This window comes from Pteronotus mesoamericanus, unplaced genomic scaffold (genome assembly GCF_021234165.1).
Source record: "Pteronotus mesoamericanus isolate MK-2021 breed Mesoamerican mustached bat unplaced genomic scaffold, CSHL_Meso_final contig_214, whole genome shotgun sequence".
Classification (NCBI taxonomy): domain Eukaryota; kingdom Metazoa; phylum Chordata; class Mammalia; order Chiroptera; family Mormoopidae; genus Pteronotus; species Pteronotus mesoamericanus.
This window is the reverse complement of record NW_026555089.1, coordinates 4,640,005-4,652,214: the sequence shown is the minus strand read 5'-3', so window position 1 is coordinate 4,652,214 and position 12,210 is coordinate 4,640,005. Positions and strand designations below refer to the sequence as shown.

The 12,210-nt window shown below is 56.4% G+C and overlaps 2 protein-coding genes across 3 annotated transcripts; one reads left to right on the top strand and one right to left on the bottom strand.

Annotated features, from left to right (window-relative positions):
• Positions 1-3,595: 3,595 nt before the first annotated feature.
• CTSW (cathepsin W) lies at positions 3,596-6,939 on the top strand. The gene is made up of 10 exons (XM_054570857.1): positions 3,596-3,671; positions 3,934-4,018; positions 4,841-4,954; positions 5,334-5,488; positions 5,586-5,682; positions 5,766-5,846; positions 5,930-6,055; positions 6,245-6,309; positions 6,391-6,600; positions 6,681-6,939. Exons 1-10 carry the CDS (start codon positions 3,597-3,599, stop codon positions 6,789-6,791), a joined length of 1,119 nt encoding a protein of 372 aa, XP_054426832.1. The 5' UTR covers position 3,596; the 3' UTR covers positions 6,792-6,939.
• A 144-nt stretch (positions 6,940-7,083) lies between these two features.
• FIBP (FGF1 intracellular binding protein) lies at positions 7,084-11,106 on the bottom strand. 2 transcript variants are annotated; one of them, XM_054570858.1, is made up of 10 exons: positions 10,907-11,106; positions 10,512-10,710; positions 10,214-10,340; positions 9,297-9,397; positions 8,662-8,816; positions 8,237-8,345; positions 8,093-8,156; positions 7,747-7,833; positions 7,564-7,661; positions 7,084-7,215 (listed from the first exon to the last, which is right to left on the bottom strand). In XM_054570858.1, exons 1-10 carry the CDS (start codon positions 10,989-10,991, stop codon positions 7,146-7,148), a joined length of 1,095 nt encoding a protein of 364 aa, XP_054426833.1. In that variant the 5' UTR covers positions 10,992-11,106; the 3' UTR covers positions 7,084-7,145. The 2 variants fall into 2 exon arrangements, with proteins under 2 accessions (XP_054426833.1, XP_054426834.1); XM_054570859.1 differs by having other exon boundaries at positions 7,086-7,215; positions 8,683-8,816.
• Between the last annotated feature and the right edge of the window lie 1,104 nt (positions 11,107-12,210).

Here is a 12,210-nt window from a genome sequence, read left to right as displayed (position 1 = left end):
TTCCCCCCCGCCTCGGGGTCTCCGCCTCCTCCCCCAAATGAAGGGAGTGCCTTTGGGGGAGGAGTTTAGGCGGAGCTGGCTCCCAGGAAGGGGCGGAGTCTCTCCCTGCGCACGTCTCAGGGCGGAGCCGGCCGGGAAAGGGCAGAGTGTCCAGGGGTCCCCGGCCTGGGGCAGGCGGCAGTTCGCCGAGTCCTCCCTTCCCTTTCCTACCCGCTTATCCTCACTATCGCCCCCAACGCAGCACCGCCGTGGGCGGGGATGTGCTGAGAAGAGGTCGTTTCGGCTGGTCCCAACGTGAGCACTAGGTTTAGGGTGAATTGGAGAGTGTCTCCCCCACCACCAAATCCTCCCCAGCTGCTTGGGTGAGGAGGCTAAAAATAATAGCTGTTTAAACCCCAAAAGACAGACATTAGCAAGTGTTGGCAAGCACACAGAGAAAATGGAGCCTTCCTACAATGTGGGTGGGAATTTAAGATGCTGCACCGCTTTGGCAAAATTCTGGCAGATCCTCAACATGTTACATGACCCCAGCAACTTCATTCCTAGGTATGTACCCAGGGAAATGGAAAACATGTCCACATAAAAACATCTGTACACCCTGTTCATAGCAACGCTATTCATGAGAACCAAAATGTAGAAACAATTTCATGTCCATTGACTTATGAATGGTTAAACAAAATGTTTATGAATGGATAAAAAATATGATGGAGTATTATTCAACCATAAAAAGGAATAAAGAACTGGTATGTGCTACCACATGGATAAATCCTGAAAATGTTACACTAGGTGAAAGAAGCCAGACACAAAAGGCCACATGTTCTGTTTACGTGACAGCCAGAATAAGCAAATCTGAGAGACAAAGGAGGTTAGTGTTTATAAGGGGAAAGGTAATGGGGAGTGACTGCTAATGAGTATGGGGTTTGTTTTCCTTTTTCTTTTTTTCAGATTTTATTTATTTATTTTTATACAGAGGGGAAGGGAGGGACAAAGAGGAGGAAACATCAATGTGTGGTTGCCTCTCATGCACCCCCTACTGGGGACCTGGCCCACAACTCAGGCATGTGTCCTGACTGGGAATCGAACCAGTGACCCTTTGGTTCGCAGGCTGGTGCTCAATCTACTGAGCCACACCAGCCAGGGCGAGTGTGGGGTTTCTTGGGGATGATGAGAATGCTCTGAAATTAGATAGTGGTGGTGACTGCACCATTATACAGATACACTAAAAAACAATGAATTTTCCACTTCACAAGGGTGAATTTTATGGTACGTGAATTACCATATACATCTCAATAAAGCCATTATTTACAATAATAATAAAAATACTAGTACTTGATTATTAAGATCTAACCATTCCAGGCATCAGCGTGTACCCTTGTGCAATCCCCCGGCGAAGCCAGGAAAGGGGCGCAGGGGGCTCATTATCACCCCGTTTCACAGGTGAGAGGCTGAGGTTGGTCCAGACACAGCCAGAGTGGGAAGGACAGGATTTGAACTCCAGTCCCTCTGCCTCCCGGACTCTCTGAGCTCTTTGCCCCACAGCAGAGCATTAAGAACCCACCAGGCGAACACCTGCTCTGTGCCAGCCAGGATCAAAGGTGCTCCACAGCATGTCATTCCAGTCAAAGGGATTGCCACTTAGAGAAGAGGAACAGAGGCCCAGGAGGGAATGGCTGGGTGCACAGGTGGCGTCTCAAACTTGGACCCAAACGTCCATCTTTGTGATTTTAGGCCTGAGTGCACCTGCCACTCAGAGTTGTCTTCTCAGAACACCTCTCCTGCCCTCTGCGACCCTAAACGCTTTCCCTGCCTTCATCCCTTCCGCACTGAGTCACAAGGCCTTATCTTGGTTGGTGCCTCCCTCCTACCAAGTGATGAGCTCTTCCCAAGCAGGGAGCCCCTGAGGCCCCTGGGCCCACGTCCCAGCCGCACTGGGTGCCCGCCCCAAGGGGCAGGACGAGCAAGGGAACGAACAAGTGAGTGAGCTGAGTGAGTGGGGAGGTTTGTTCATTCATTCAACAAATGTTTACTGAGTGGCCACCGCTGACCAGGCTTTGGGTTAGGCACTGGGGACAAAGCACTGATCAAAAAAGACTAAAATCTCCCATGGCACATGGCTGATTTGTGGGCCAGGTCCCCACATCCTGGCCTTGTGGGGCTCACATTTAAGGGAGGGAAAGAGTGGGTCAGAGAGGAAGGCCGCCCAGCCCCACACACCCAGTCTCTCCTCCCCCAAATTTCCACAACCCTAACCACCACAGAGACAGATTTTATGACACCCGTTTTGGTGCTCATACTGGGACCTCAGGCTTGGAGGGCGGATATGCACGGGGCCTTGGTCATAGGCCACACACGGTCCAAGGCTAGCTTGGGGTGTATGACTATGGTCTAAAACCACGGAGCCAGGGGCCCCTCTATGGATGGTCTATTTACTGAACTTTAATAAAAGCAGCAAGGCTCTTTTTTTCCAAATAGGGGAGTCCCTGGGATTACTGGCGGGGGTGGTAGTGGAGGTGGCATAGCAAAATGGGACAGGCTCCTAATGAATGAAGACCTGAGGTCGTGAGCACACGGATAGATGAATCCCAGATTGGAGCCTTCCTCCCGTCCCCTCTCTCCCATCTACATGGAGCCCCGAGAAAGCGAGACGTTTTTCCCCCATCTCCAGTCTTGGGGGCCTGGTTCCCAGCCTGGAGGCTCATAAGGAGAGCCCCAGCCTAAGGACCCCTTACAATGGGGGCAGCACTGACATGCGCACCCCTGCCCTGCCCTTGACCTCACAAGCTTGGCCTTGCTCAGAGATGCCAATTCTCCTATCTTTTTGTACCCTCATCCCCAGGCAGATTGTGACGGGAAGGGAACGAGGAACAAAAAGGAGGCAGGAGTTGCTGCTGGCTGTCCCCTTGACTTGCACCTGCCACTTGCATTTCCGTTTAAAACCCACGATGCCCAACCGTGTGTTCCGTCAGCAATCCCATCAGGCCTGCTCCGCGCCCAGCTACGTCCTGGGAGCTGGGGACACAGGTGCCGCAGGCAGCTCTCCCTGATGTGTTTGGAAGGCAGACTCCAAGCAGGCGCAGACTCAGCAGGGACTCACGGGCCTGCAGGTCACACCAGGGGGTGGGGGAGCGGGAAGGTTTTGTGGAGGTGACCCCTGAGCTGAAGAAGCTTTGTAGAAGGAGCAAGAGCGCTTCCCCAGGGTGCACTGACCACCCTCCCAGTCAGGGAGGCCAGGGGCCTGTGGCTCCCATAGGCCCCTGGGCTTACCCATCACAGTACTGATGGCTTTATGTCACTGCCCTCTTAGAACCTGTCTCCTCTTGTTTCCTTAAGGGCAGATCCATCTTTGGATCCCAAGGATTGCCCAGAACAGGGTGGGCAGAGAGCCCCTGTTGAGTAAAGAGAAACGGATGGGAGCAGGGAGTAGGCAGGCAGAGGACCACGCAGGGACAGAGGCTTGAGCGCCTTTTTCTTGAGGGGTCTGCCTTCCTCTCCCAGGCTGGTTTCTCCTCCGCGGTTTCTCTAGCCCCGCCCCCTCACACCCTCCAGTTTGGTGTGCACAGCTTCCTGCCCACCCAGGCACTTTGCTCTGCAGCAACATGGCACTGGCTGTCCCTCTCTCCTGCCTCCTGGCTCTCCTGGTGGCAGGTCTGGCCCAAGGCATCAGAGGCCAGGTAAGTGCCCACAGCCCGTCCCCCATACCCCTCCCGCTGCAAGCCCCATGCCTGGGGCTCACCCCTTCAGAAACAACCGCTATGTGCCCGCTTCTTAGACGGGGCCACTGAGGCTGGAGAGCTGACTATGCCCAAGCTCATGCAGAGAGACAAAACAGGCCACCTGGCTGATCCCTTCACCCAGTCCTGGTTGGAAGCCAAGGTGTGGTCCCACAAAGATTCCTAACTCAGCCTCCTCCCCCACTACCTTGGTTCCTTCCAGGACCCAGGTCCCCGGCCGCTGGAGCTGAAAGAGGTCTTCACTTTGTTCCAGATCCAGTACAACCGGAGTTACTCAAGCCCAGCAGGTATCCCAGGGCCGTACACGTCCAGTCCAAACCCACTTCTCCCATTTAATTGATGAGGCAATCGAGGCTCAGGGTGGGACACGGGCTTGGCCCAAGCTCTCAGTGGGGCAGCGGCACGGCTGGAGGTGTGCTCCGTTTCCTGAATGTGCAGAGGGGGCAGGGGCATTCTTCGCTATGAGTGTGGAGGGAGGTGGCAGCTGTGAGGGGGTCTGTCCAGTCCTAGAGGCTCCTTCGCCTCCACAGCCACAGTCTCGACTCCTGGCAGTGGGCAGCAGCCCACCATCCAGTCATGAGTTCACGTAGCGAATGCCTAAGGATACTCATTTTGTCCCCAAGTTGGGGACTCCTCCACCCTGAGTTGCCAACCCTGTTCCTGCCTTCTCTCTGGGTCTCAGCTCCTTTAGAGGAATGACCTGTGGGCGTCTTCTGGCCCTTGTTGAGGACCTGTGCCCCATCCTCCCCCACACCTGCCCTGTCCCAGCCCCAGGCCTGTAGTCAGAGGTGTGAAGGAGGTGACCTGGCAACAGGAAGCCTGTCTGCGGTCTCCGACCACCTACTTTCCGAGTCACTTGGCCCTCAGACTCTTCACCCAGCTCCCGCCTTGGTGGGCAGCAGTGTCCTTCCTGCCTCCTGCGGAAGCCCAACGCTAGGTGGGCTGGGGACCCACTTCCGTGGCCCAGGTATCAGCAGCGGAGCATGCAAGGGGCACAGGAAAGGGACCAGTCCTCCTCTGGGCAAGTGTTGGGGGACTCCCTACCGGTGACTACTTCCTGTCCCCGGGGGACTTGGAAGCCAACCTCGAAAGACCTTGTTTCGGTCCAGAGCATGCTCGCCGCCTGGGTATCTTTGCCCACAACCTGGCCCAGGCTCAGGAGCTGCAGGAGAAGGACTTGGGCACAGCAGAGTTTGGGGTGACTCCGTTCAGTGATCTCACAGGTATTGGGACACCTTCTGGCCCCTAGGTGGTGGGCGGGGAAGCAGAGCCCTCTCCAGGGGTACTGGCCGCTGGCACTCATTTCCCAGAGAGGGACCCTGAGGGTCATAGGCCTAGATGCTTGTCCCAAATCACCAAGACCAGGGACAGGTACTCTGGAGGCCTATCTATGTCCCAGCTCAGTTCAAGGCTCAGGTAGCCGGTGCAGGGGCACACACCCCAGCAGGGAACTTGGTCTCTCTCCACCTCGGCATCCTCGCCTGTCTCCCAGGGTATTATGGGAACTCCGATGGCTGAGGGTATGGACGCTAGAGCAGCAGAAGCAGAACACAGGGAGAAGGGGTCACCATCGTAATCTCAGTGGTCTCATCCGTCCCTCAGATGAGGAGTTTGGCCAGCTGTACAGGGGTCAGAAGGCAGCTGGAAGGGCCCCCAATGTGGACAGAAAGGTAGGATCCGATGAGAGGGCGGAGTCGGTGCCCCCCACCTGTGACTGGCGGAAGGCACAAGATGTCATCTTCCCTGTCAGGGACCAGGTATCTGCCCCACCCAGCCTGGTCCAGTCCAGCCTCAGTGGTGGGAGGGAGAGGAGAGGGCAAGGCCCGGACCCCTTACCCGCCCTCTCCCCACTAGAAAAACTGTAACTGCTGCTGGGCCATGGCGGCAGCTGGCAACATCGAGGCCCAGTGGAGCATTAAATTTAAAAAACCTGTGGAAGTCTCTGTGCAAGGTGTGTCTGAGGAAAGGGGCCTGTGTGCCAGTGGGGGGATGGGGCCTGGACTCGGTCACCCACACTGTCCCTTTTCACACTAGAGATACTCGACTGTGACCGCTGTAAGAGTGGCTGTAGCGGTGGCTATGTCTGGGACGCGTTCCTAGCTGTCCTGAACAACAGTGAGTGCTGGCCTCTCTGGGGGACGGAGGGGTGGGGGGGACGTTCTGGAGCGGAGTCTCCTTCTGGCCTTGTTTACTTCTAGGTGGCCTGGCCAGCGAAAAGGACTACCCATTCAGGGGAGAGGCCAGAACCTACAAGTGCCTGGCCAAGAAGTACAAAAAAGTGGCCTGGATCCAGGATTTCATCATGCTGTCGCCCAACGAGCAGGGTGCGGGCAGGGTGGGCGCCCAGGCGGACACGGGCAGGGGGATAACAGGGACAGACCAGGACAGAGGCAGAGAAGCTGGGCAATTGATAGGGATGGAGGAATGGGGGTCCATGGGACAGAGATGGAGACAGCCACGAGCTGAAAGCAGGAGGCAGGGCAAGCATGGCCTGATGGCACTTCTACCCACAGGAATTGCCCGGTATGTGGCCACGGAGGGTCCCATCACTGTGACCATCAACAGTGAGCTACTGAAGGTAGGATAAGGTAGGGAGTGGGAGGAGGAACATATAGGGGGTGTGGCCCCAGACTCAGCCCCTCTGCCCCTGCCCCTGAAGGATTACAAGAAGGGTGTGATCAAGCCCAAACCCGGAACCTGCGACCCTTGGAAGGTGGACCATGTTGTCCTGCTGGTGGGTTTCGGTAACAGCAAGTCGGTAGAGAGGAGGCCGGCAGAGCCAGCCTCATCCCAATCCAAACGTCGCCATCCTCGCTCCAACCCATACTGGATCCTGAAGAACTCCTGGGGGCCCAAATGGGGTGAGGAGGTGAGTGGGATCTACTGCGGGGAGAAGGGCAGGGCGGGCCTCTCCCCACCTCCTGGCCTTGATGTCCTCCGACTGCCTAGGGTTACTTCCGGCTGCACCGAGGGAGCAAGGCCTGTGGCATCACCAAGTTCCCGCTTACTGCCCGAGTGAATCTGGATAAGAAGCAGCACGTCGTCACCTGCCCTCGCTGAACCCACCTCCCAGCTCACTCCTGCTCTGCCAGCCGCATCCTTGCCAGCTGCGCCCCGAGGTCTTCCCCATCCTCCCAATCTTCTTGATGTGGGTTGAATAAACCATGACAAGACCCTGAATTCCAAGTGGACTCAGCTGGGTGGGGAAATGGACAGAGAGAGCAGAGCCATCACTCCCGGAGGTGTCCTAGTCCTTGCAGGGCCACTGCACACAGATCCCTAGACACCATAGCGCTTAGGTACATACGCATGCGAACCTCCCCCCGCAAGGTCCCCTGTGTGTACCCATGCACAGCCTCCTCCAAAATCATGGCAATTTTATTGTGAGTGCGGGTGGGGTGGCGGCGGGGGGCCTTAGTCATGATAGAGGCGCAGAAGGCAGCCCCGGAGGGTGCCCATGTAGCGGTCCCAGAGGGCCTGGTGCCTGTAATGACAACAGTAACAGTAATGGCTGAGGGTTACTGCTAGCCACGGCGCCACGAAACTGCTCCAAGTGATCTGTGCACCTTTCCTCTCTGATCCTCAGTGTCCCTGCGATCCGTACCATTATCACCCCCAGTTTATATGTGAGGAAAACAAGGCCCACAGAGATGCGGAACCTGCCCAAGGTCGAGTTGCAGGTTCTAAGAGGTGGAGCCAGGACTCTGGTCCACAGAGACTTCCACACCCAGGGCGGCAAACCCAGGAACCCCGAGTCTGCAGGAGGGCCAGGCTCTGGCAGGAGGTTGGCTGGGGGGAGGCCACGCTGAACAGGAGGCCGGGGGTCTCTCACCGGAAGCCATCCAGGGAGTGGACTGACGCTGAGTACTGATTCAAGAAGAGCCGCACGTCGTTCAGGGGCCAGCGGTCAGATCGGCAGGGCTCCACAAACTGCGGGTCCAAGGGAACATCTAGCACAGGTGCAGCTCGGAGACAGGCCAGGCCGGAGGAGCGCGCAGTGGGTGGGAGAGCTCACCTTCTCCACGAGGTCCACAAACAGATCTCTGACGTCCTTGTTGTGGGTCAGCTTGGCGGCCACATTCACCAGCCCCCGGGACAGGTTCTGTGGGGCAGGGAGCCTGGGAGCTCTGCTTTCTGCCCCAGAGGCTGGGGGAGGGGCAGGCGCCACCCCAAATCTATCCACCTCCCTCAATCAAATAACTCCCCAATGATTAGGAGCTGGCTCCCCCCATTACAGGTGGGCAGAGGGAGCAGCACCGCCACCTGCTGGCCAACTTAGGTCATGAGCGGAGTTGCCTGGTGGGACAGTGAATTGGAGGCTGAAGATACCCAAGGGACCCAGGCAGGCTTGGCCCACAGACCTTGAAGTTGGCTTCCATCTCAGAGAAGACACCGAGCTTTCCCCGGAGGGCAGTGCACACCAGGCTGCAGGGAGACAGAGTCAAACCTAGAGCTGCCCAGGCCTCCACTTCGGGTCCTGCTCCATGGACCCCCTCCTCAGTCACCTTTTATGCAGGTCCAGAAGGTCCTTGTCAGCCACCAGCACCTTGAGCTCCTTCAAGTCCTGAAGAAACTCCTTGTCTAAGTCCACATCCATGTCATCCACCTGGGAGTCTGAGTGAGGCCCATGGAGGGAGTTGGGGGGGGTGACAAAATGCTACCCAGTGACATCCCAAGCTTTCCTGACCAACCACATGGCACCCCCATGAGAGAGAAGAGAAATCAGAGTATCAGAGAGGGGGGATGCCTTGCCCAGGCCACGGAGAAGCAGTGGGCTCTCTGCAGACAAGGTGCATGTGGGGACACTGGACCATGAACAGAGGTGGCCGGGGAGGGGTCCTGAAGAAGAAAGAATGCTGGGAACTGGGGGCCTGCAGGACAACGTGCTGGTGGGGGAGCAGGCCGAGAGGGTGGGGGGATGTCCGGGCACCTGGGTCAGTGGGGGCCTCACCGACGGCTCCAAGGGTCCAGTTCTGGATCATGAGCTCAGCACAGAAGGCAAAGTCGCCGAAGCTCAGATACTGCAGTTTTTTCTTTCCTGTCTCAAAGCGGTTGTTGGCAAAGAAGACAATGGCTGCATAGTCCCTGCAGGGAGGGGAAAGCAGACCTGTCAGGGCTGGACGTGCCTTCCTAGCAAGCAGCTCCCACCCGCGGCCTCTGCTGGGCATCTGAGCTCTGGCCTCTCCCCGTCCTAGCTCGCGGTGTGATGTGTTTCATGCCACCCCTCTCTGGGCCTCCTCATCTGTTGAAAGCGGTTTCGACCCAGGACTCCCAGGGGATATAGCAGGACTCCACGATGGTAACCGTTCCCATTTGCTGAGCACTCCCTAGGCCCCGGAGGCTGTGCCATGTGCTTTATATGTGGCACCTCACAACAGCCCAGTTGGTAAATGGCCAGGCTAGGATTTGAACCCATGCCAGTCTGATCCAAATTGCAGTCCAGGAATGAGATAACCATTCCCCCATCATAGCCAGGAGGTCAGGTGGGTTGGGGTGGGGAAGATGGACCAGCCTTGGGGCCCAGGGAAGGAGTGTGCAGAACAGGGGAGACAGACGGCCCCTCACCTGGCCAACCGATCGGAAAGGAGGAAGTGTTGCTGGATGTTATCGACCAAGGAGCCCCGCATTTCCTCCACCACCTTGAAGACTCGTTTAAAGTTGTCAAACTGCAGGGCAGTTAGGGGAGGGAGGACTAGTCAGAGGTTGCTAACCCAATCAACTCCTTATTGAACACCATCCCTCACCTCTCTACCTATCTGGTCAACAGAAGCTGATATAGCATGAGTAGCATGTGTTATTCCTTCAGGAAGCTATCAATTCAACAAACGTCTACCAGCTTTTCCATCTTGCCTCGGATAGATGTCTACTCCTACTTTAGCATCGCACTCTCCAGTTCTTCACCAGCTTGTGCTGGAACTGGCCCTCCTGGCTAAGGCCCAAAAAGTAAAAGAATGAGTAAATGCTAAGCTGTATGCAGGGAGCTCACAGGAGACACAGAGAAAAGACACGAAACGTCCGGAAGAGTTGCTTCTCACTGGCACCACCAGAAAGTCTTGTGGAGAAGGTGACACCTGACCCTGACTTGGATTTCAACGAGTAGATATGGCCAAGAACAGCACCCTCCGGGATGGGACAGCATGAGCAAAGCAAAGCTGGGCACTGGGGACATGTAAGCCTAGAGGCTGGCAAGGATCAAATCAGCAGAGAGCATGAAGGCCAAGGCCAAGAGTGGCTTATCCAGGAGGGAGTGGAAACCAATGAACATTTATGGACAGGAGAAAGCTATGGTCAGATCTGGAATTCTGTAAGGTCACCCTGGTTGCAGAGCGGAGGATGGTTTGGAAGGGGCAGAACAGGGGAGAAGAGGCTGGGTATGAAGTTGCTGCCACAATCAGAGGTGGGGCCATGGCCAAAGGGAGGGACTGAAAAGGTGGACTATAGATGAAATGTTTTGTTGGTAAAGAGGGGGCTGCAGTGCCCACCTGTCTTCGGCAGCTCTTAAGGGTGATGCCTGTTTTGGTGCTGATGTCATCCAGGTCTTTCTTGGTGCCCTTGGACAGCTTCTTGCCCAGGACCTCTCGCACAAAGGCCTCATCAAAGGCATAGTACCTGCGTGGAGGCAGAGGACACTACTCACTTTCCATAAAGGACCAGAAACGGGGCCTGGGTTTGGCCCCTTGTGCTCGCAACTTTCTCACTGCCTGGGTAAGTCCTGTCCCTTCCTGGGCCTCAGTTTCGGCCTGCAAGATGGGTATATGATGAGAGTGGTTGGTATCCCACCTCTCGATGAGCAGCGCCTGTCGGGAGGGCGGGATCTGAAAGATGAGCTGGTGCAGCAGCTTGGGTGGTGCGTGTAACAGGCGCTCGAGCATGTGGAAAGTTCGATAGTGGTCCATGGTGTCACTCTGCAGCACCGCTGCCGTGGCGCCCGTCTGCTCCAGGATTCCCGAGCGCACCCTTCGGGCCACCGCGTCGCTCACTGGGGAGTAGGCGCTAGCATCAGGCTTTGCCCCATAGACCTCGAAGCCCCTCCAGGGATTTCAGCCCCTATCTCCATACATCCCTTATTCCTTCTGCCCGCTACCCTATAAGATGCCCAAGTCCAGGCTCCGCTCCTCCACCCATCGAAAACGACCGCTCTTCCTGACGGCCTCCCCCACACGACCCCCACAGACCCGAGTAACCATCCAGCCAGAGGCGATACACGTCCTCGTCTATGAGGGTCGTGTTCCCTACGAAGATGTCCAGCTCGTTGGTCATGGCTACAGCCGGCCGGGAGCAGCCGCAGCGCCCCAGCCGGAGCAAGAACTGCCCGGGCCGGGAGCGCAGCCGCCGGGCCACTTCCGGGAGCGCCGAGATTCCGCGCCCGGCACCCGGAGTCACAGAAGGACCACTTCCGGGACAGAGAAGATGGGGTAAGACCTGCGAGGGAAGAGGCAGAGGCCGTGGAGTAGCTCCCCCTTTCCGCAGGAGGGGGAATCCCAGGCTTCTCCGTCTCCACACTCACCCCTACGCCGGCCCGGCCAGTCTCCCCCATCCTGGAATCCTTCCCCGTCACTTCCTCCTGTCCCGCCCCCACCCCCCACTCCCACTTTCTCTTCTGTTTTACGGGCCTACTTTGACCTGTATCCTAAATTTAGAGGTTTCACAGGGCTCAACCCTAAATCTTTTCTTCTCAATAAAGGTGTGTAACGGACTTCCAAAGGCCTTTGCTGGGAGCCCCGCAGTCCGTCCTGAGGAGGAGCTTCTCTCCTGGGCTGGGGCACTTGCTCTCATGTTTTTAACAGCATCCACCCTCCCCGCCCCGCCACTAACTAATGACCTCTCTTATTCCGCAGCTCAGAGCTCTGCCTGGAAGTCCACATCAGGAGGGCCGCCTATCTGTGCGTGTTTCTTTTCACGCTAGCTCTCCACAGCCCCCCAAAGCTAGATAGACCTGTCGGTCTCCCCAGTGGATTTCTTTCCCGCTTTCCTATCTCAGTATCAGCCCCAACACCCACCAAGTTCTCATATCAGAAACCAAGTTTCTCTCAGACTCCTCTCTCTCCACATTCAGTTCTGCTGATTTGCCTCCTGAATATTTCTAGTATCTCTTTTGTCCTCCCCACCCCCACTAACACTGTCCGCGCGCAGTCCTTCCGGGTAGCTCTCCTTGCCCGTTGACACAGTGTTCTTACTAATCTCCCTGCCTACACACTCTCCTCATTGTCCATCCCACACAGAGCAGCCTGAACAATCGTTTTTAAAATACGTATTTTAAAATGTTACTCCCCTGATTAAAATCCTTACTGGCCTGTGAAAATGCGCCAGCCTAGTACTGAAAGCCCTTAAGAATCTGGCTTCCGACTACCTTTGTTTCTTCCCTGTCCTACCACTTTCTTCAGGCACTTGCCTTTCAAAAAGAAATCAAGCTACTCTCACTGTTCGTTCAGGCCCCAGCGTCTTTCACCACGCTATTTACTCTCACTGAACTAGCTCT